At 42.1% G+C, this 21,765-nt stretch overlaps 1 protein-coding gene across 1 annotated transcript; it reads left to right on the top strand.

Annotated features, from left to right (window-relative positions):
• Positions 1 to 2,623: 2,623 nt before the first annotated feature.
• Positions 2,624 to 14,689, top strand: LOC148100449 (uncharacterized). The gene is made up of 7 exons (XM_087848022.1): positions 2,624 to 3,155; positions 10,111 to 10,191; positions 11,199 to 11,246; positions 11,345 to 11,377; positions 11,789 to 11,836; positions 11,935 to 11,967; positions 14,334 to 14,689. The coding sequence occupies exons 1-7, from the start codon at positions 2,624 to 2,626 to the stop codon at positions 14,582 to 14,584; spliced, it is 1,026 nt and encodes a 341-aa protein (XP_087704148.1). The 3' UTR covers positions 14,585 to 14,689.
• Positions 14,690 to 21,765: the final 7,076 nt, after the last annotated feature.

The raw sequence follows: 21,765 nt of genomic DNA, 5'->3' as shown, positions 1-21,765 counted from the left end.
AATGTACTTTTGTGTTTGCTTGCACAAGGTTTCAGAGCACCCTGACCGTCCTCAAGCTGCTGTGCCCATGGCATCGTCCTCCTTTGAAGTTGATGAGCAGGTGACTAATTTTCTGGTGTTGTTATTATTGTAACAAGAACACAGCCGAGTTGTTTGGATGTTGATAGTGAGGGTGTTAGACACAAGTCCTATAGTGTTGGTTAATGTAAGATACCTACATTATGAGGACTGTGTGTGGATACTGCCGAGAGTCATGTTGGTTCACACTGGAGAATTAATTTTCACTCAATATTACTTCATTACATTTACCTCATTTATGTCAATAACCAGTGTACCTTCATAACTGTATTGTATAGTCTCAACGTATCTGTGTTGAATGGATGTTAATGTACTTTTGTGTTTGCTTGCACAAGGTTTCAGAGCACCCTGACCGTCCTCAAGCTACTGTGCCCATGGCATCGTCCTCCTTTGAAGTTGATGAGCAGGTGACTAATTTTCTGGTGTTGTTATTATTGTAACAAGAATACAGCCGAGTTGTGTGGATGTTGATAGTGAGGGTGTTAGACACAAGTCCTATAGTGTTGGTTAATGTAAGATACCTACATTATGAGGACTGTGTGTGTTTTGGATGCGTAAGTCTATTGAAAGATGGGCTCTGAAGTCTTTGTGTAACAGAGACCCTGCAGTGTATGAAGCTTTCAGGTACATTATTATGAGGACTGTGTGTGGATACTGCTGAGTGTCATGTTGGTTCACACTGGAGAATTAATTTTCACTCAATATTACTTCATTACATTTACCTCATTTATGTCAATAACCAGTGTACCTTCATAACTGTATTGTATAGTCTCAACGTATCTGTGTTGAATGGATGTTAATGTACTTTTGTGTTTGCTTGCACAAGGTTTCAGAGCACCCTGGCCGTCCTCAAGCTGCTGTGCCCATGGCATCGTCCTCCTTTGAAGTTGATGAGCAGGTGACTAATTTTCTGGTGTTGTTATTATTGTAACAAGAACACAGCCGAGTTGTGTGGATGTTGATAGTGAGGGTGTTAGACACAAGTCCTATAGTGTTGGTTAATGTAAGATACCTACATTATGAGGACTGTGTGTGTTTTGGATGCGTAAGTCTATTGAAAGATGGGCTCTGAAGTCTTTGTGTAACAGAGACCCTGCAGTGTATGAAGCTTTCAGGTACATTATTATGAGGACTGTGTGTGGATACTGCCGAGAGTCATGTTGGTTCACACTGGAGAATTAATTTTCACTCAATATTACTTCATTACATTTACCTCATTTATGTCAATAACCAGTGTACCTTCATAACTGTATTGTATAGTCTCAACGTATCTGTGTTGAATGGATGTTAATGTACTTTTGTGTTTGCTTGCACAAGGTTTCAGAGCACCCTGGCCGTCCTCAAGCTGCTGTGCCCATGGCATCGTCCTCCTTTGAAGTTGATGAGCAGGTGACTAATTTTCTGGTGTTGTTATTATTGTAACAAGAACACAGCCGAGTTGTGTGGATGTTGATAGTGAGGGTGTTAGACACAAGTCCTATAGTGTTGGTTAATGTAAGATACCTACATTATGAGGACTGTGTGTGTTTTGGATGCGTAAGTCTATTGAAAGATGGGCTCTGAAGTCTTTGTGTAACAGAGACCCTGCAGTGTATGAAGCTTTCAGGTACATTATTATGAGGACTGTGTGTGGATACTGCCGAGAGTCATGTTGGTTCACACTGGAGAATTAATTTTCACTCAATATTACTTCATTACATTTACCTCATTTATGTCAATAACCAGTGTACCTTCATAACTGTATTGTATAGTCTCAACGTATCTGTGTTGAATGGATGTTAATGTACTTTTGTGTTTGCTTGCACAAGGTTTCAGAGCACCCTGACCGTCCTCAAGCTGCTGTGCCCATGGCATCGTCCTCCTTTGAAGTTGATGAGCAGGTGACTAATTTTCTGGTGTTGTTATTATTGTAACAAGAACACAGCCGAGTTGTTTGGATGTTGATAGTGAGGGTGTTAGACACAAGTCCTATAGTGTTGGTTAATGTAAGATGCCTACATTATGAGGACTGTGTGTGGATACTGCCGAGTGTCATGTTGGTTCACACTGGAGAATTAATTTTCACTCAATATTACTTCATTACATTTACCTCATTTATGTCAATAACCAGTGTACCTTCATAACTGTATTGTATAGTCTCAACGTATCTGTGTTGAATGGATGTTAATGTACTTTTGTGTTTGCTTGCACAAGGTTTCAGAGCACCCTGACCGTCCTCAAGCTGCTGTGCCCATGGCATCGTCCTCCTTTGAAGTTGATGAGCAGGTGAGTAATTTTCTGGTGTTGTTATTATTGTAACAAGAACACAGCCGAGTTGTTTGGATGTTGATAGTGAGGGTGTTAGACACAAGTCCTATAGTGTTGGTTAATGTAAGATGCCTACATTATGAGGACTGTGTGTGGATACTGCCGAGTGTCATGTTGGTTCACACTGGAGAATTAATTTTCACTCAATATTACTTCATTACATTTACCTCATTTATGTCAATAACCAGTGTACCTTCATAACTGTATTGTATAGTCTCAACGTATCTGTGTTGAATGGATGTTAATGTACTTTTGTGTTTGCTTGCACAAGGTTTCAGAGCACCCTGACCGTTCTCAAGCCGCTGTGCCCATGGCATCGTCCTCCTTTGAAGTTGATGAGCAGGTTGCTGTACTGTTATCACCAGACATGGTTGAAGCCCTAACGCAGCTCATAAGCAGAAGACTAGAGTGTGGAGTCCCGGAAGAAAACCCCTTCCTCTTTGCAAGATCCAACTGTTTGACTCCTTACAGAGGACAGGACTGTCTCAGGATTTATGCAAATGACTGTGGTGCACAAAGTCCTGAACTCCTTAGGTCAACACAGCTACGCAAGCATGTTGCAACTTTGTCACACGTCTTGAACCTAAAAAATCACGAGCTTGACCAAGTTGCTGACTTTCTAGGCCATGATATCCGTGTCCACAGAGAATTTTACAGACTTCCAGAGGCTACAACCCAGCTGGCAAAAATATCAAAACTACTACTTGCCATGGAGAAAGGGACCCTTGGAAATCTCCAAGGCAAAACATTGGAAGAGATTGAAATTGAAGGTATTTCTAAGTAGATAGTATTTTAAGGTGTCTAGTTTTTAAGCTTTTGAGTGTTCTTAACACAATATATTTAATAACCTTACTTTTACATTAAAGCTGTTAAGAGAAACAAGGAATGTTTGTACCTGCTGTTTAACATCTCCAAAAAGTTGATTCTGTTCATCTGGACATAGCTGAAGTTGATTCTGTTCATCTGGACATAGCTGAAGTTGATTCTGTTCATCTGGACATAGTGTTTTGTGGGAGAAATGTTTCGTCACTCATCCAAGTGACTTCTTCAGTCTCAGCTGACTGCAGGTTTCAATCTTATAAACAGTACATTTGCATAATGACTGAAACCAGCCCACTGAAGGAACAATGGGCTTGGAGGTCAGTCCTTAATCTTAATTATGCAAATTCTCACGACCATTGATCAGCAACCACTGACCAAAACCCACTGATCAAAGACCACTGATCAATGGCCATGAATACCATTCACAGAGAGCTCTTCTGTGTTGTGCCATGCGCTTCGCCAGAGGTTGTTTGGTTTCCCCGATGTATAAATCCTGGCAATCCTCCTGGCACTTAACAGCGTACACTATTTTACTCAGTTTGTGTCGGGGGACCCGATCCTTGGGGTGGACTAGTTTTTGGCACAGTGTTTTGGGGTTTGAAAGCCACAGAGACCCAGTGTTTAGATAAAATGCGTCTCAACTGCTCCGATACTCCTGACACATACGGGATCACTACAGGTTTTCGCTTGGGCAGCAGTTGTCCTTCTCTCCTGGATCGGCTGGAGCTTTCTTTAGGTGCCTTTCCAGCTTTGACAAAAGTCCAGCTGGGATAACCACATTTACTCAGGGCCTTCCTGATGTGATGTTCTTCTGCCTCCTTGGCCGCTGTGTCAGTGGGGATGGTGTTCGCTCCTAATGACACCCAGTTTGTGCTCCAGTGGATGATGAGAGTCAAACCTTAAATACTGATCCGTATGTGTAGGTTTACGGTACACGTCAGCTTTTAGATGTCCCCCATTACTGATGGAAATCTCAGTCTAAGAAAGCTAACCTGCCACTTTTCATAGCCTCCCTGGTGAATTTCATGTGTCGGTCCACAGAGTTCATGTGATCCGTGAATTGTGGTACGTCCTGAGATTTGATTTTCACCCAGGTGTCATCCACATACCTGAACCAATGGATTGGTGGTGTTCCAGGGTAGGATAGCAAAGCCCTCTTTTCCACTTCTTCCATGTACAAATTGGCCACGATGGGTGAAACTGGGGAGCCCATGGCACACCCATGTTTCTGCCTGTAGAACTGACCCTTGTATGTGAAGTAGGTGGAATGAAGACACAGTTCCAAAAGCAAACACACTTGGTCGATGCTGAGAGTGGTCCTGTTGCTGAGGTTGGTGTCATAATCTCTTACGGACTACCTTCAATGCTTCCGTGACTGGGATGCAAGTGAAGAGAGATGTAACGTCGTACAAGACCATGGTTTCATCTGCCTCCGTAATGACATCTCTCACCCGTCCATCCATCCATCTTCATCCGCTTTATCCGAGGCCGGGTCGCAGGGGCAGCAGCCTAAGCAGAGGCCCAGACCTCCCTCTCCCCAGCCACCTCCTCCAGCTTATCCGGGGGAACACCAAGGCGTCCCCAGGCCAGCCGAGAGATATAATCTCTCCAGCGTGTCCTGGCCTGCCCCGGGGCCTCCTCCCGGTGGGACATGCCCGGAACACCTCGCCCAGGAGGCGCCCAGGAGGCATCCTTGTCAGATGCCCGTACCACCTCAGCTGGCTCCTTTCAATGTGGAGCAGCAGCGGCTCTACTCTGAGCCCCTCCCGGATGGCCGAACTTCTCACCCTATATCTGAGGGAGAGGCCAGCCACCCTTCGGAGGAAGCTCATTTCTGCTGCTTGTGTCCGCAATCTCGTTCTTTCGGTCACCCTCTTCACCACGACGGACCGGTGAAGCGTCCGCATCACTGCAGCCGCAGCCCCAATCCGTCTGTCAATCTCCGGCTCCCTTCTCCCATCACTCGTGAACAAGACCCCGAGATACTTGAACTCCTCCACTTGGGGCAGGAACTCATCCCCGACCCGGAGTGGGCACTCCACCCTTTTCCGGCTGAGAACCATGGCCTCAGATTTGGAGGTGCTGATCCTCATTCCCGCTGCTTCACCCTCGGCTGCGAACCGTTCCATTGCGAGCTGGAGGCCCTCACCCGATGAAGCCAACAGAACCACATCATCCGCAAAAAGCAGACTTGAGATTCTGAGGCCACCAAAGTGAAAGCCCTCCACTTCTTGGCTGCGCCTAGAAATCCTGTCCATAAGAATTATGAACAAAACCGGTGACAAAGGGCAGCCCTGGCGGAGCCCATCACCCACCGGGAACGAGTCCGACTTACTGCCGGCAACGCGAACCAAGCTCTGGCAACGGTTGTATAGGGATCGAATGGCCCGTAATAATCGGCCTGATACACCATACTCCCGCAACACCTCCCACAGGACACCCTGAGGGACACGGTCGAATGCCTTCTCCAAGTCCACAAAACACATGTAGACTGGTTGGGCAAACTCCCATGCACCCTCAAGTATCCTTGAGAGGATAAAGAGCTGGTCCAGTGTTCTGCGACCAGGACGAAAACCGCATTGTTCCTCCTGTGTCCGAGGTTCGACTAGCAGACGAACTCTCCTTTCCAGCACCCTGGCATAGACTTTCCTAGGGAGGCTGAGGAGTGTGAGCCCCCTGTAGTTGGAACACACCCTCCGGTCTCCCTTCTTAAAGATGGGGACCACCACCCCGGTCTGCCAGTCCAGGGGTACTGCCCCTGATCTCCACGCAACATTGTAGAGGCGTGTCAACCAGGACAGCCCTACAACGTCCAGAGCCTTCAGGAACTCGGGGCGGACCACATCAACACCAGGGGCTCTGCCACCAAGGAGTTGTTTAACTGCCTCAGTGACCTCGCCGCCGGAAATTGGTAGGTCATTCCCCTCATCCCCAGACTCTGTTTCCTCCTCGGAAGACGTGTCAGTGGGATTAAGGATGTCCTCGAAGTATTCCTTCCACCGCCTGACAATTTTCTCAGTCGACGTCAGCAGCGCTCTGCCAGCACTATACACAGCGCAGGTAGAGCACCGCATTCCCCTCCTGAGACGCCTGACGATTTGCCAGAATCTCTTCGAGGCAGTCCGAAAGTCTTTTTCCATGGCCTCCCCGAACTCCTCCCACACCCGAGTTTTTGCTTCAGCCACTGCCCGAGCCGCATTCCGCTTGGCCTGTCGATACCTGTCGACTGCCTCCGGAGTCCCACAGGCTAACCAAGCCTGATAGGACTCCTTCTTCAGCCTGGTGGCTCCTTTCACCTCTGGTGTGCACCATTTGGTTAGGTGATTACCACCACGGCAGGCACCAACCACCTTGCGGCTGCAGCTCAATGCAGCAGCTTCGGCAATGGAGACGCTGATCATGGTCCATTCGGACTCAATGTCCCCAGTCTCCCTCGGAATGCTGTTGAAGCTCTGCCGGAGGTGTGCGTTGAAGATCTTGCGGACTGGGGCCTCTGCTAGACGTTCCCAGCACACCCTCACTACGCGTTTAGTAGGGGTGCAACGATACACAAAATTCACGGTTCGGTTCAGTTCGATACTTTGGTGTCACGGTTCGATATTTTTTCGATACAAAAAAAATGTTCATGCCTTTTTATTAATTTGTCATTTATTAAATTTTCACGGCACATTCTGCACCACATCTCTGTGCGTTCATCATTTGTTTGAAGCCAGCTCACCTCCTGCAACCACTTTTCTGAGAATACGCGCTTCTTTTGTGGTTCAGACTCCATTTCTTTGGAGGTGAAGGAACACCAAAGTAATTGCTTAAAGGATTTTGCTTCTTCAACATCTTTAAGAGTTCTAAACAAATGTCTGTCCTCCTCCAAAAAATCCTATGTACGCAAACACGCGTTGCAACTTCTTATCTTGTGCGCGTTTTTTATTTTGACAGCGAATGCGCACCTGCGGACCACTTATGTGCAGCCCTGGTTATTTAGCTCGTCATATTGCAGCCACAGAAATTCTTTTGTCCATGAAACCATAAAGCTGCACTTTCTTTTTGCCTTATAGTCTGATTTGTCATAACTTTTCCGTTTTGTGGTAAGCTTTGTTTGGCTGTCACTTCTTCACGCTGACCTGTCTTATTTGGCTCAGCAGAACTAAAATATATATCCTGCTGCTTTTACACATGCACTCACATAACGCTCAGCGATTCTCTGCGCGATCAACCTCTCACATGTTTAAGCTTGCTGCGGGAGATTTCACTTGTCATGTTTGCATAGTAAGCTAACGATTGATAAGATGTCAGAGGAATTGGTGCGCAAATTATCATCACTCACCAATCAGTACTGTCGCTCTCTATACGCAGTTCGCACGATTGCAAAGTGAAAGCAAAAAACAAGCGCAAATTCAAACGCAATTTCAATATGTCACATATTGACAGTGGCTCACCGATGCCAATGATATAATTACCCAGCTACATTTCCGAAAGAATGCAAAAGCATTGACATATATTTTGCGAGCCCTGTGTCTGATTGAGGAATCACTCATCTTTGGAAAAGAGAGTTTATTACAGAGAAATGGCTCTTTCCAAAATAAAAGCTATACTATACGCTTCTTCTGGGCTATATTCTCAGCACCATATTAAATATATCAGGTCCCCATAAGGAGAATCATGTGCTAACGGCTGTCTAAATGACTCGGGTAAAGTTTGTAGCATGCGTGCTTGTTGTTTTTGTCTGCTTCCACTTGTCTTTTCACTAGGATGATGTCGGAGTAAATGTGCAGTCATATTCGTTGTGTTCCCACTAGTGCTGTCAGCGTTAATCTGAAATGAGGTTAACGACACAACACCTCCGTTAACGAGCTACTGCGGATTGCCTTGTGCGTGGGGCTGGACGGCCAACACAACGAGCTAACTGCGCTAACACACTAGTTCCCACCCATGTAATTGAGCATTGCTGGCACATCCAACATACTGTTTTACTTTAATCCATGACGCGCTTACCTTCAGGGTCATACTTCACATGAAAACCAAAATAGTTCCAAACGCCAGATCTGAATGAGGGTGGGGGAGGTTCAATTTGCCATGTTGCAACGAGCTTAGCTTCTGTCTCGCTAGCTTGCCCTGCGCTCAGTGAATCTGCGTTCGACTACTCCGCCTAGGCTGCACTGTCGAGCGCAGATCCACTGAGCGCTCAACACAGACAGCATCGTCAGAAGGGAAGTTGATAAAATAAATTAAAAATGTTGTATTGTTCGATACATATGCGTACCGAACCGAAAGCACTGTATCAAACGGTTCAATATCGATACGAGTATCGTTGCACCCCTAGCGTTTAGGTGCACCGGTTCTGTCCAGCGTCCTCTCCTGCCACCTGATCCAACTCACCACCAGGTGGTGATCAGTTGACAGCTCAGCCCCTCTCTTTACCTGAGTGTCCAGAACATATGTTCGCAGGTCTGGTGATACGATTACAAAATCAATCATCGATCTGCGGCCTAGAGCGTCCTGGTGCCACGTGCACTTGTGGACACTCTTATGTTCGAACAAGGTGTTTGTTATGGCCAAACTGTGATTTGCACAGAAGTCCAATAACAAAACACCGCTCGGGTTCAGATCAGGGAGGCCGTTCCTCCCAATCACGCCCCTCCAAGTCTTGCTGTCGTTACCCACGTGAGCATTGAAGTCTCCCAGCAGGACAACAGAGTCTCCAGGTGGAGCACCTTCCTCTCCATGGTGATTTTGGATGCTGGGGGCTTTGCATTGCTGAGACAGCCAAAACTTTCGTCTGTAGTTGCTATGCTTCCATTTCTGCAATATTGTTGTTACGAATTGCTGTTTCTGTGGCTGTGATCAGCTCCACTAGCGGGATTTGTGGACACTCTTATGTTCGAACAAGGTGTTTGTTATGGCCAAACTGTGATTTGCAGCAAAATTCAGCCCTTGAGCAAGGATGTTTTTCTCTGTTTCGGTGAGCTGTCTGTCAGACAAATTCTTCACCCACTTGTCCACATCCTCTGTGTCGCATCCTTGTCTCTTCTGGTCACTGAGGACACTCTCCGTATTTTGCCGTGGTTTCCGATGTACAACAAGTAAGTCAAACTTCCTTTGTTGCCTGGTCTTAGACTTCTTGTGCTGTGCTAGACGAGCCTTCTCAGTAAAGTCAAACACCTTTTTAAGAGTATTCTCATCTAGAAGCATTGTCAGTCTCTGTTGGATCCGCTCCTCTTGAGATTTTAGCATGTCCATGGTAAAATTTGTTTGCCTCGTTCATTAAGCAACTGATGCTGTGCCTTCTGGAGGATTTTTGTTGCCCGGAAGCCTTTAACGAAGAGCTCATTTGCAGACTTTTAGGAGTAATCCGGTTTTGTCTGCATCTGAGGCTGAATCTTAGGTGGTTCCTGTAATCCACCATCTTACGTGCTGTTTGCTCATACTGACGTACAAGCTTCAGGCCGTCCTTGCCAAAGTGGGTTAAAATGTCTTGATGCATTCAGAATGCCTCGATTCATAATCAAGGAGGGGGCCTAAGGCCATCTTACAGTGCTGTGATTGCAGCCATTCCCCAACTCTCTGTGTATGGTACTCATGGCTATTGATCAGTGGTCTTTGATCAGTGGGTTTTGGTCAGTGGTTGTTGATCAATGGTCATGAGAATTTGCATAATTAAGATTAAGGAACTGACCTCCCAGCCCATTGTTCCTTCAGTGGGCTGGTTTCAGTCATTATGCAAATGTACTGTTTATAAGATTGGGGAAACCTGCAGTAAGCTGAGACTGAAGAAGTCACTTGGATGAGTGACGAAACGTTTTTCCCACAAAACGCTATGTCCAGATGAACAGAATCAACTCTTGGAGATTTACTTACCTGGATGATTGAGAATGCATCAAGATGCTGCTTAACATATTTTTTTGTCAGATAACCTAGACTTGACAGACTCTGGTGAGAGTGAAGACGGCGAGGCTGACAAAGAATACCCACCAGCACAAACAAAAATGGGTAAATGCACCAACAAACAACTCATATTTATGTAGTATTCAGTTGAATGCAATATTGTGAGATGTTTCAGGTATACACAGTTATTTAAAAGGTAGTAGTAAGGATTATATGTGCACTGTAAGTCTTAAGTATTGAAAATGTCTTAATTTGTTTTGGGCTGAGGTTAATACACTGCTTAAGCTATTCTTGACATAGTCATAAAGATTGATGTCTGTCAAATAATGTCACTAAAGAAAGGTCTAACCAGATCAGTACAAAAAATGTAATAGTACTTACATTGATAGTTTTGTGTTGTGATGCTACAGATATCTAGCCAGAGATGTGTGTAAATGAATCAACCACAACGCAACAGAGCATTAATATTGAGCTACACTATTCAACTACAGAAAAGGGAACTAGGCAATTTGTTGAGGTACCTCCAGGGACCTCTGACAGTATTACCCACTTCCTACAGTGTGCCCACTGATGATGATTGTCTTATAACTGGACTGTTGGAGTATTGTGTTTACATTTTTACAAGGTATGCCGAGAACATCTCTTCCGCTTATCCTAACCCCAGCAAGTGCACTTATTGGACTTGGCTGCCCAGTCGATAAGGCGGGACGTTAGCATAGTGGTTAGCACTGTTGCCTCACAGCAAGACGGTCCTGAGTTCATCGGTCCAGGGTCCGCAAACATGGAGTTGTTTTCTCCATGTTTGCGTGGGTTCTCTCGGCATACTTCAGCTTCCTCGCACAGTCCAAAGAAACTGGGGTTAGGTTAATTGGTCACTCTAAATTGCCCATTGATGTGAATGTGATTGCATATAGTTGTTTTTCTCTGTGTTAGTCCTGTGGGAGACTGGCGACCTCAGTCATTTTAGGACTGAGCTATGGACCTGAGGATTACTTGTATTTATGGATGCCTCTCTCCTTGTTAGTGAAAATCATTGTCTTGTTAAAGGAAAGTCTAAACAGGAACAGAAAATGTGACTGCTATATTGAGCTAAAATACTCCTTGTACTATAGGGAGGAGTACTATGCCACCTGTAGAGGAACCTTCAAACACCTCAAACGGTATAACTATCCATCACCCTACATATTGATGGCTCTTCCATGATTACCAAGCCACTCATATTGTTTGTGATATTTTTGTTTTACTTTTCTATTTACAGATGTGGACTCGGCTGGAGAAGGCACATCACGAGGTACCACAAGAATAAAATATTTTAAAATATCAAGACACCTTTGAACAGATTATTTGAACAACAGACTAGCAAATGGTTATCTCTGTAACAGTGTTTGACAAGCTTTTTGATGTCTTTCATCTGTGTGGATGGCTTTTATGTTTTATTTCTAGTAAAATAGGTGTGTCCAAAGTTTTAACTGGTACTGCAGATATATCATGACAATTCACTGATATGCCAGCTGAACAAATGGTCAATGTAACTTTAAACTTCCTCAGTCATTTTAGGACTGAGCTATGGACCTGAGGATTACTTGTATTTATGGGTGCCTCTCTCCTTGTTAGTGAAAATCATTGTCGTGTTAAAGGAAAGTCTAAACAGGAACAGAAAATGTGACTGCTATATTAAGCTAAAATACTCATTGTACTACAGGGAGGAGTACTATGCCACCTGTAGAGGAACCTCCAAACACCTCAAACGGTATAACTATCCATCACCCTACATATTGATGGCTCTTCCATAATTACCAAGCCACTCGTGTTGTTTGTGATATTTTTGTTTTACTTATCTATTTATAGATGTGGACTCGGCTGGAGAAGGCACATCACAAGGTACCACAAGAATAAAATATTTTAAAATATCAAGACATCTTTGAACAACAGACTAGCAAATGGTTATCTCTGTAACAGTGTTTGACGGGATTTTTGATGTCTTTCATCTTTGTAGATGGCTTTTATGTTTTATTTCTAGTAAAATGCTTTCTAGTTTTGGGAAATGCAGTTAAGATTACTTTGAAAAGACACAATGCTTATTCAAATTCAGAATGAATAAACAGGTGTGTCCAAAGTTTTAACTGGTACTGCAGATATATCATGACAATTCACTGATATGCCAGCTGAAGAAATGGTCAATGTAACTTTAAACTTCTTCAGTCATTTTAGGACTGAGCTATGGACCTGAGGATTACTTGTATTTATGGGTGCCTCTCTCCTTGTTAGTGAAAATTATTTTCGTGTTAAAGGAAAGTCTAAACAGGAACAGAAAATGTGACTGCTATATTGAGCTAAAATACTCCTTGTACTATAGGGAGGAGTACTATGCCACCTGTAGAGGAACCTCCAAACACCTCAAACGGTATAACTATCCACCACCCTGCATATTGATGGCTCTTCCATGATTACCAAGCCACTCATGTTGTTTGTGATATTTTTGTTTTACTTTTCTATTTACAGATGTGGACTCGGCTGGAGAAGGCACATCATGAGGTACCACAAGAATAAAATATTTTAAAATATCAAGACACCTTTGAACAGATTCTTTGAACAACAGACTAGCAAATGGTTATCTCTGTAACAGTGTTTGACAAGATCTGATATGAAAGTTTGGTCAATATGACATGCCAGAATTTTACAAACATTGCATAGTTCATGACTAATATCCAGTATGACCTTAAAGTTGGCATGAGGAATTTTCTTCTCAGGTTCAACATTAGAATACTTTTCTTATTTTGGTTCTTATTTCAGTTTTGGGATTTGAAAGCCACAGAGACGTTATCTTTTAAGAAAATCCGTATCAGCTGTTCTTGTCCTTCTTCGCTCCTGGATTGGCTGGAGCGTTCTTTAGGTGCCTTCCCAGGTTTGACAAAAGTCCAGCTGGGATAACCTCATTTACTCGGGGCCTTCTTGATGTCATGTTCTTGTGCTTCCCTGGCCGCTGTGTCTTTGCTCTATTTTGTAATATCTTGATGACGCCCAAGTTGTGCTCCAGTGGATGGTGAGAGTAAAGCCTTAAATACTGATCTGTCTGCATAGGTTTACAGTACACATCGACTTGAAAGTTGGCTCACTTAAAGCTCCAGTAAACTCAGCTTAAATACTAATATTGCATATTAATACTTACCATTAATCATCTTCAAAAGCCTGATTAACAGTTCAAATGTTCATAACTATTCGAAAACAAAGATGGGAAACTGCTTATCTTGCTTTTTAAACCATATATGAAAACTACATTGGCATGTTAGATCACCTTTTGATTGAAATCTTTTTATTTTTATTTTAAGAGACAATATGAGAGTTTATTGTCAGTGTTGGTGATTCTGTAAATGTGTACATCTTTAAACTAATATTTTTTTGCACGAGTTATTTCTGACTCAAATGTTTTTTAATCTCCCATGTTTCACGGTTTTTATCAAATGAGAAAGAGGTTTCATGTGAGTCATCTTGTTTTGCTGAGTATGACATCAGAGTAGACTGTCCTACATTGTCTTCGGAACAGATTGTTTTGACTTTCAGAGGAATGGAAACAAATGTGTGCCTTACATCACTGGATCTTGAATGAGTCCTCAAAGTATCCTGGATATCTTTAGAGTTTTCATTAATGCTGGTTGTATCTGATCACCCAGAACTTGTCATAATGCCAGGTCTGAACTGGGCTACTGTTACAGTACAAAATCACATGAGAATAAGAGTGGTGGAAATGAGGAATAATTTGCTTGACAAACTAAGTGAAAAGATCAGAGGACAAAGCTGAAGTAATGGGTTGAACCTGGATTCTGCATGATTGGAAGTAGAGGACAATAAAGGAGGACATGATGAAACTGGATGGGAACTAATGTCACTTTGTAATTGGGTGTCCCGTGGCATTCACATAGTTAGAAGTTCTATCTTTAATAGTTTTCTTTGAGTTAATGTTTTTGCGGGAAAGAACGAGCTAGATCTTCTAATCAGAATATAGCTTTTAAGACACTGTATTTATCTAACATGGCAAAAAGCCAAACCCCCGTGTAAATCTAAAGCCCCACAGCTATTTAAACCAAGTGAAAAAATGCTGTGGTTAATGCCTGGACTTCTTTTTGATATGTGTACCATGAAATGGATTTGATGTTTACATCCATATTGTTCTTGAAGAGTAACTTTATAATAACTTAATAATTAACAAATCAAAAGTAAGCTGATCTTATTTTCTCTCCCCCTTGTAGCATTCCCTGGAAATGGCGCAGAAGGGGAAAATCCTCGAAGGAGACAAAAATGTCCATGGTCTCCCAAAGAGATTGCAGCAGTCATGAGACATTTCCGTGGGCACATTGCAAATGGGAAACTAGCCACTGTGACAGAAATCAAACAGTGTAAAAATGCTGAACGTCCTGTATTAGACAGTCGCTCTGTTCAAAATGTGAGAGACTTCGTCAGGAACCGCGGCATAACTCTAAAAAAAAGGAACAGCCGCTAAACGATTAATCAAGTTACAAAAATATATACACAGATGTTTGACATATATGTCATGTTTGCAAAAAGCACGTGTTCTTGTTGAAATAAACTTGAGTATTCACCATCAGATTGGCTATTATTTATATATATATATATATATATAATTTTTTTTTGTCTCTAAAGACCGTACTTAAAGGGAACATGATATGTGAAAAGCACCTTTTCTGTGCTTGAGCATGTATCTTATTACCAATTCAAGAACTCTGAAGATACACAACCCTGGAACCTTTTCTTTTGGAACTGAATATTTGTCTTTCAGTGAGGCTTTCTTATACTGAGGGGAAAAGTTCCTAAAAGCAAATTCTCATCAGCAGTTGTATAACTCAAATTAAGGAAGATATGTGCTTAATGTAAATGCATAATATACCAACTAGGAAATCTAACCTTTAATTGCTAGCCTTTAACAGAGAAGACCTGTAAATTCATGGTTGAAAAGTTACCTTTGGAACTCTTATCCCTGTATTGCTTTGACTTGAGCATTAGACATTTCATAAAGACTATAGGGAATTCACATTATAAATATGTGATGGCTCCAATACAAATCTAAGAATAAGGTTTGTCTTTGCAAATTGCATTGAGCTAGTTCTCAAATTCAGGTCTTTGTGTTTTGTGATGTTCGATTTTTGTCATAAGACCACGTTTTGTTAACTATTAATTTTAATATGCAGTAGTAGTGTTTGAGTTTAGCCATGTCCCACTTATTCATTTTTGGCCCTATAATATACTTTGGTGACAGGTATGTGTGTTGTATAGCCAGTGTCCTTACAAATCCTGTTGGGTGTTAAAATGTCTAATATTTTCATAGGCGGGGCTTCTCACCTAATTATCTATGTCCTGATAAGGTTGCAAAAAAACAGGTTCTTATATCTCTAGTTGTGTTGCGTGTATAGGAACTTTGAAGTGAGATCTGTGCTCTGTGGCTCAAAACAGATTTTTTGACGTATTCAGCATCTCTCAGGGGCAAGCGGAAAGTGGTGTCCCCATAGTCCACCACCTGGGCTGGTTTGGAAAAAGTGTCCTTGCAATACATAGAAACCCGTATAGGTGTGTGTGTGTGTGTGTGTGTGTGTGTGTGCGCGCCATGGAAATACCATAGAACCTTTTTCTCGTGTGTACTTTGCTAGGGGAACAGTTATGTCTCACCATCAGTCAATCAGTAGTACATATACAGCAACTTTGATAAATGGCTAATTGTTTTCCTCATTCTCAGTTGAAAAAACTTCTTCAGAAAACTGTGTATCTGACAGAGATTAATAAACAGCAACGCCATCTTGGATCTCTCATGGATACATCCAATGTTTTATTAAACCCCATATAAATAAAAGCATAGGGTGCCTTTTGCTTTTAAATACAGCAATGTTCTTTAATGTGAGCATGGTGGAAATTTAGATAAGTTTATTTATAGAAGGCAGATAAGTGATAGAAAATGTAAAGAAAACTCAACATGAGCCTTTAGAATTCAGATTTCTACTATCATTATCATTATTCCCAATTCACTGGTATGATACTGTTAGATGACAGGGTCGGTTAGAATATTTTGTGGGACAAATTAACAACTCTAACGAGGTAAAGACTGAAGATACAAGTTACCCAAAGTAGATACTCTCAGAAATTCTGCTGTGCTTTTACTACATAAAAACAGAAGATTTCACACTTTATATTTAGTATCACTGACATGGATCAGAGGTTCAGTATTCAACAACCAGCAAAGGCTAGAGCCAGTGGCTTTCTACATACCTACCTGACCAAAACACAGATGATTCATGGAAAGTGTTTAACACATTAGTAACACTCTGCTCATAAATAGATTGAGTTTTGTTTTTTGTAAGATACATTTTTTGACAGAGCACAACTGTTTTACTGTGATTCCACTGTGTATGTGTTTTCAGTACATATTATGAATTTAAGTCTGTTTAATTCTGTTGCAATTTTTTTAAATACCATATCAAATGTATTTTGGATAAAATCACACTGGGCATTCTGTGCCGTGCCAGACTCCCAAAATTTAGTGGGCAAACACCTCCAGGCATTAACTTCCTTATTAAACTAAACTGATTTTTGTTTGTTGCAAGAGCTGAATCTCCAGCTATGCCAGAGGAGTCTTCTGCAGCTTTCTGTTGAAGAGTCCAAATTCTCCAACACTTTTTGAGACAGTGTTATGCAGTGTCAGCTTGTCCCAAAGTGTAAGACTATCTAGGTTTTCTGTCAAATTAAGAGCTATGGGGCTTTTAAAATGAAATCCTTAAAGGAAATGTTGAATTTGCCTTAACAGCACTCTACAATATACTTCAGGTCAACAGATGATGAAAGTAGATCTTGTTCAAATATAAACAATTGTTCTTGCAGTTGTTACTGTTTTATTAAATGTGTTGTAAATAATCTTAATACAGTGTCATGGCATCATGAGAAGGCATTTGGTGACAGTTTGCCAGATGCATCTGATAACTAAAGTTTTATTTTGGACAGTACAAAATTAATAACACCACTTAAGTCATATAATTTTCTGTAGTATTAAGTCCAATAATTTGTATGTCAGTGGCACATTTTAAACAGCAGGTGCTGACTCAAAGTGCTTTGCAGAAAATGATGGATATATTTTGTAAAATTCTGGGAAATTATTTGTTATTTGTCTGTGTTTATTAATTTACCAAATAATAAATATTTGTAGACTGCACAGAATCCTGTTTTCCTTAATGTATCATTTTGCAAAAATGCACGTTTTCCACATCTTAACAAATGTGTTATACATGTATAAGCATATAAAAACCTGAAGACAGAAAACAGAGAGAATGTGTGGGTGTTAGCAAGAGAGAGGAAGGGCTAATTAGAGAACACTGTATTATATTCATTCTCATACACTAGGGACACCCAGTAACACAATGCCTTGGCACAACGAGACAAAATGCCACATCTCCAGGTAAAATTTATTAGGGAGTGATGCTAGATAATATGGATGCCCTGGCTCACATAGGAAACAATGTGTTATCCAGTTACCATTACACCCAGCTTGCTGTGGAAAGAGCTTAGATTAATGATGCACCTGTTTGGTCTATATGGAGTACTTGATAATGGCCTGCATGTTAGGGCTTATTAAGATGCCAGAGAAGGAGAAAATGAGTGGATAGTAGGAGACCAAAATGAGGAAAATAGGGCTTCAAGAAAAATAAAGAAAGGGGAAAAGACAAATGCAAACTGAAAGAAAGAGGCAAGAACTGAATAATATAAAATGGGAAAGAAGAAAAAAAGTGTGAAAAAGAGACTCGAACACATAATATTATTTTATAAATTTAACCTTTTGTTCATGAGGGTCATCTTGTATACATTTAGACAGTTTCCAGGTTTGCTGTTTTCACGTTCTTTTTGAAAGTCCCCTTTCAGGGTGTACTGGCACAAGATGGCACACACAATAGCTCTATTTCCCCTCTACCTCAGATGCCTTGGGATGTTACAGTAGAATTCCTAACTGACTGCCTGTGGGGGATGATTTTATGGTGCAAAACCCCATAAATGTTGAAAAAATGACAAGCAGGGTACTTTTTGTGCTCAGACCTTATGTGACAATTTTGGGTTTAGAAATTGCAGTTTCTTCCATTTACCAATGATCTTTGGCCTGTAGGTCATTGCCTTTGATTTTGTATGGATGCGGTTGTGAAAGTTACTGATCATTTGTGTCATCACTTTTTCGATGAAACAATGCACACGCAATTGTCTTTTTTTGCCTACATGAAAAACATTCTCAGAAGAGACAGTCTGAAGTTCCATTTACTCCACTATGAAAGAAATACTGAGAGCAAAGAGTGACAATCATCCACCTGCTATGACAACCTGCTATCATTACAGTGTCAAATGACCCCTTGGGCTATATTATATCCACCCAGTGACACCAATTACTAAACAAAGATAAGTTGTAATATCACCAACATACATTTATACTGTGTTTTGTCAAATGTTAATGTTACATGGAGGTCATTTGGGTGTACTTTGAGTATGTGTTGAGGCATTTGATGAACTGTAATGCAGCCAAGTCTGCACCAAAAAATGATGAAGGAGCCTAAGATGTTTCCTTTTGGGTCAACAGTATTTCACAGTGATGGCTACAAAATGCAGTTTCACAGCTCACAGATCTCTGTGCACACATTTGTGCAGAAGAATAAATATATTTGTATTATTTTGCTGAATAATTTCGAAGTTAAAGAATCAGTTGCTTTTCCATATTTTACAGTCAGAGCCCTGAGAAAGAACTGACGATGTTCTGTTCTGAGCCTATTGCTTCCATTATGGAATATGCTTTTGAACAATACCAGCATTAACTTAGCTATAAATTCATCTTATTACCATACAGTCTACTAATCTGCACTCTGGAAAAGCAAGTTATGTTATTCCTGTGATGACCTGTAGGGTACAGTGGTATTGTTAGGATGCCTGGGTCGTTGATCCAGGATTTTGAGTTTATTGTATTATTTATCTTTGCTATTCTTTGGTTTCTTCGTTAGAGTTATGTCTTATGGTTTGTCTCTGTGTAATCCTTAGTTGCTGTCTCCCCTGTTTGCTCTATCCCCGTGTCCAGTCAGTGTCTGTGTCTGCCCTGGTCCCACGTCTCTGTTCCCTCTGTTGCAGTGTGCGCGTGTTAGTCTGTGTCTTTAGTTCAGTCTGTGCCATGTTTCCTGTTTTATTTTGAAGGTCCTTGTCTGATGTTAATGTATCTGGTTTCGCTTCCCCTTGTCTCGTTAGGCTTGATTTGCCCCAGCTGTGATTCCCTCCTGTTACCCATTCCCTGATTGCTCCCTCTGTGTATTTAAGCCCTGTGTTTCTCTGTGTCCATGTCGTGATCTACTGTTTATCTAGCTGTGTGTTCTGTCAGTCTCCCGGTGTAAGTTTATTTTGATATTTCCAATTATGTTATATTTGAGTTTAACATTAAAAGCTGTTTTGAGTTCAGGTTTTGCCTCCGAGTGTCTGCACCTTGGGTCCTATTCCTGTCTGCACACAGCCGTTCCATAACAGGTATGACAGTTGGAAAAGGCTCCCTTGGAAACCTTAATGGGATAAGTGACTAAGAAAATAAATCAGTCCTTCTCTAACTATTAATTAGGCATGAAGAAAGAAAATACATAGTTTAAGAGGATTGCCATTCCATGTTAGACATTTTAAATATGTATCGAATATACATTGTATATAGCTGTTGTGGGAAATTGCTTGAAATCTTGCCAGTTACAGTCCTGAAACTGCTGAAACTGAAGATAATATGGCAAGCATCCTTGTTTAAGACTTGTAATACATTTTAACCCAAATTGTGTAGTTTGCATTTCAATAGCTTAATAAATAATCTTATTCAGCATAAATTGAGGAGTTTGTTCCTATGTCTCAGGTGGGAGTCAATGGAATGACTATAGGAACCAGCAAATCATAAGAGGAGTGCATTTGCCATTACACACTGCACATTCCCACAGGGACAGTTGAAAAGAAAGGAATGGATAATTTGCTGATCAGGGCATATTCCTTTCCTCATCTCTCTTGCTGTGCATGCATAGTGTCTCCATACCAGAACCTGTGACTGTGTGCGTGCTTGTAAAGGCAGTGATGTGTGTCTGTGTACATGTGCCGCATAGGGAAGAATAAATGAAGATGAACATTCCAGACCCTCTGCTCTTTTCTTGTGTTTTCTATTTTTCTGTCCCCCACCACCAAATATGTATTGATTGCCATGCATATTTATTATCTGTGCTGAACCAGTGGCTCTCTGGGGCTTTTAGAGGTGATAGGCCTCCTCCATAGAGCAGAATCAACAATATTGAACAGACAAGGAATCTCCAAACCTGCCTTTAAGCACTGATGATATAAAGCATTCACTTCTGACTCATTGCATACTCATTATCCACTGTGTGCATATTATGTACATTGCATGCAATCAGATGTTGGTTTTATGCTGTTATTAAACAATGAACAAACTTTTTTTTTTCATTTAAATTTTGTATTTTTTGGACTGTATGTGCTGGCATTTTTATTTTTTTTATACATATTCAGGTGTTGTTGGTGCATCAGCTGATCACACTTCTCTAGAGGTTGTAAACCCTGAAGGTGGTGCTTTAGTGCCTGTAAGCTACAGCTTTAGCACACTTAAATCTACGAAGTCAGAGTGCTGTTTCTCATCCGCTCACTCAGGGCAGGGAATTAATCTCTTGCAGACTGTTCTTTCTAGGCCCGCCTCCCAGGGCCCTTGTGCTCTAGGGATAGCTGTAGCCCAGCACTCCCCTGCACCTGCCTCAGTTCCCCAGGTGAGGGGGGCTGGCACCCAGCTGGTCCCTGTTCCGGTTTCCGGGTCGGCTGAGGCTCTGCTGGTCCCTGCACCCGTATCAGCTCCTCGGGTGGGAGGTGGGAGCGACTGGTGTCCAGCAGGTGCCTGCACCCTTCATCCGCATTGCAGGCTCAGGGGAACCTACACCACCAGCTGTCCTACATCCGCTCCCACAACCATCACTACACTCAGCTGCTCAGGATGCTCCTCAGTCAGTCATTCAGCCTTCTCCCCAGTGCACAGTCCAGCCTTCTAACTAAACGGCCTTTACTAAACTAGTTCAGTTTGTTACCCAGTTTCCCTCAGTTCAATCTGTAACTCCGTCTCGTGTGTCCCCGCTAGCTCTGTCTCCTGTGTCCCCCGCACCTTAGTCATCTACCCCACCACAAGCTCCATTTTCACCTCTACCATCACTTCAGTCATCAGTTCGGTCTGTCACTCAGTCGCCCTTAGCTCCATCATCCACACTACCACCTGCTTCTCTTCCACCACAACCATCACTACACTCAGCCATTCAGGCTGCTGCTCAGTCAGTCATTCAACCTGTAGTCCTGCCATTAATCATGTCAGCACAGAAACAATCTTTGAACACAAGATCCATAGAGGCTGTGTAAAGATGCCCCTGAGACAATCCAACGCATAACAGCAGAGTGCAAGATATTAGCAGGCAGGGCATACATGGAACGCCATAGTATACAGAAATATCTGTGCTGAGTATGGCCTGGAAATCCCAAGGTCAAAATGGGATACGCCCCCTAGGGTGGTTAAAATTGACTTCCAGATACAGACGGATAAAATGGTGATGGCTAACCAACCAGATATAGTAGTGAAAGACAAGCAGAGGAAGA

This window comes from Neolamprologus brichardi, chromosome 11 (assembly GCF_056152115.1).
Source record: "Neolamprologus brichardi isolate AB-2024 chromosome 11, ASM5615211v1, whole genome shotgun sequence".
In the NCBI taxonomy this organism is placed as follows: domain Eukaryota; kingdom Metazoa; phylum Chordata; class Actinopteri; order Cichliformes; family Cichlidae; genus Neolamprologus; species Neolamprologus brichardi.
The sequence above is the reverse complement of the archived record's forward strand: the minus strand, read 5'-3'. Positions and strand labels throughout refer to the sequence as shown.

What these genes read in the sequence shown, in the direction of transcription:
- LOC148100449 (XM_087848022.1), top strand. Translation starts at nt 2,624, where the DNA reads ATGTTAATGTACTTTTGTGTTTGCTTGCACAAGGTTTCAGAGCACCCT. An exon ending in ACCAGCACAAACAAAAATGG is followed by an intron (nt 10,192 to 11,198) that starts GTAAATGCACCA and finishes CTTGTACTATAG; the next exon opens with GGAGGAGTACTATGCCACCT. An exon ending in TGGAGAAGGCACATCACAAG is followed by an intron (nt 11,968 to 14,333) that starts GTACCACAAGAA and finishes TCCCCCTTGTAG; the next exon opens with CATTCCCTGGAAATGGCGCA.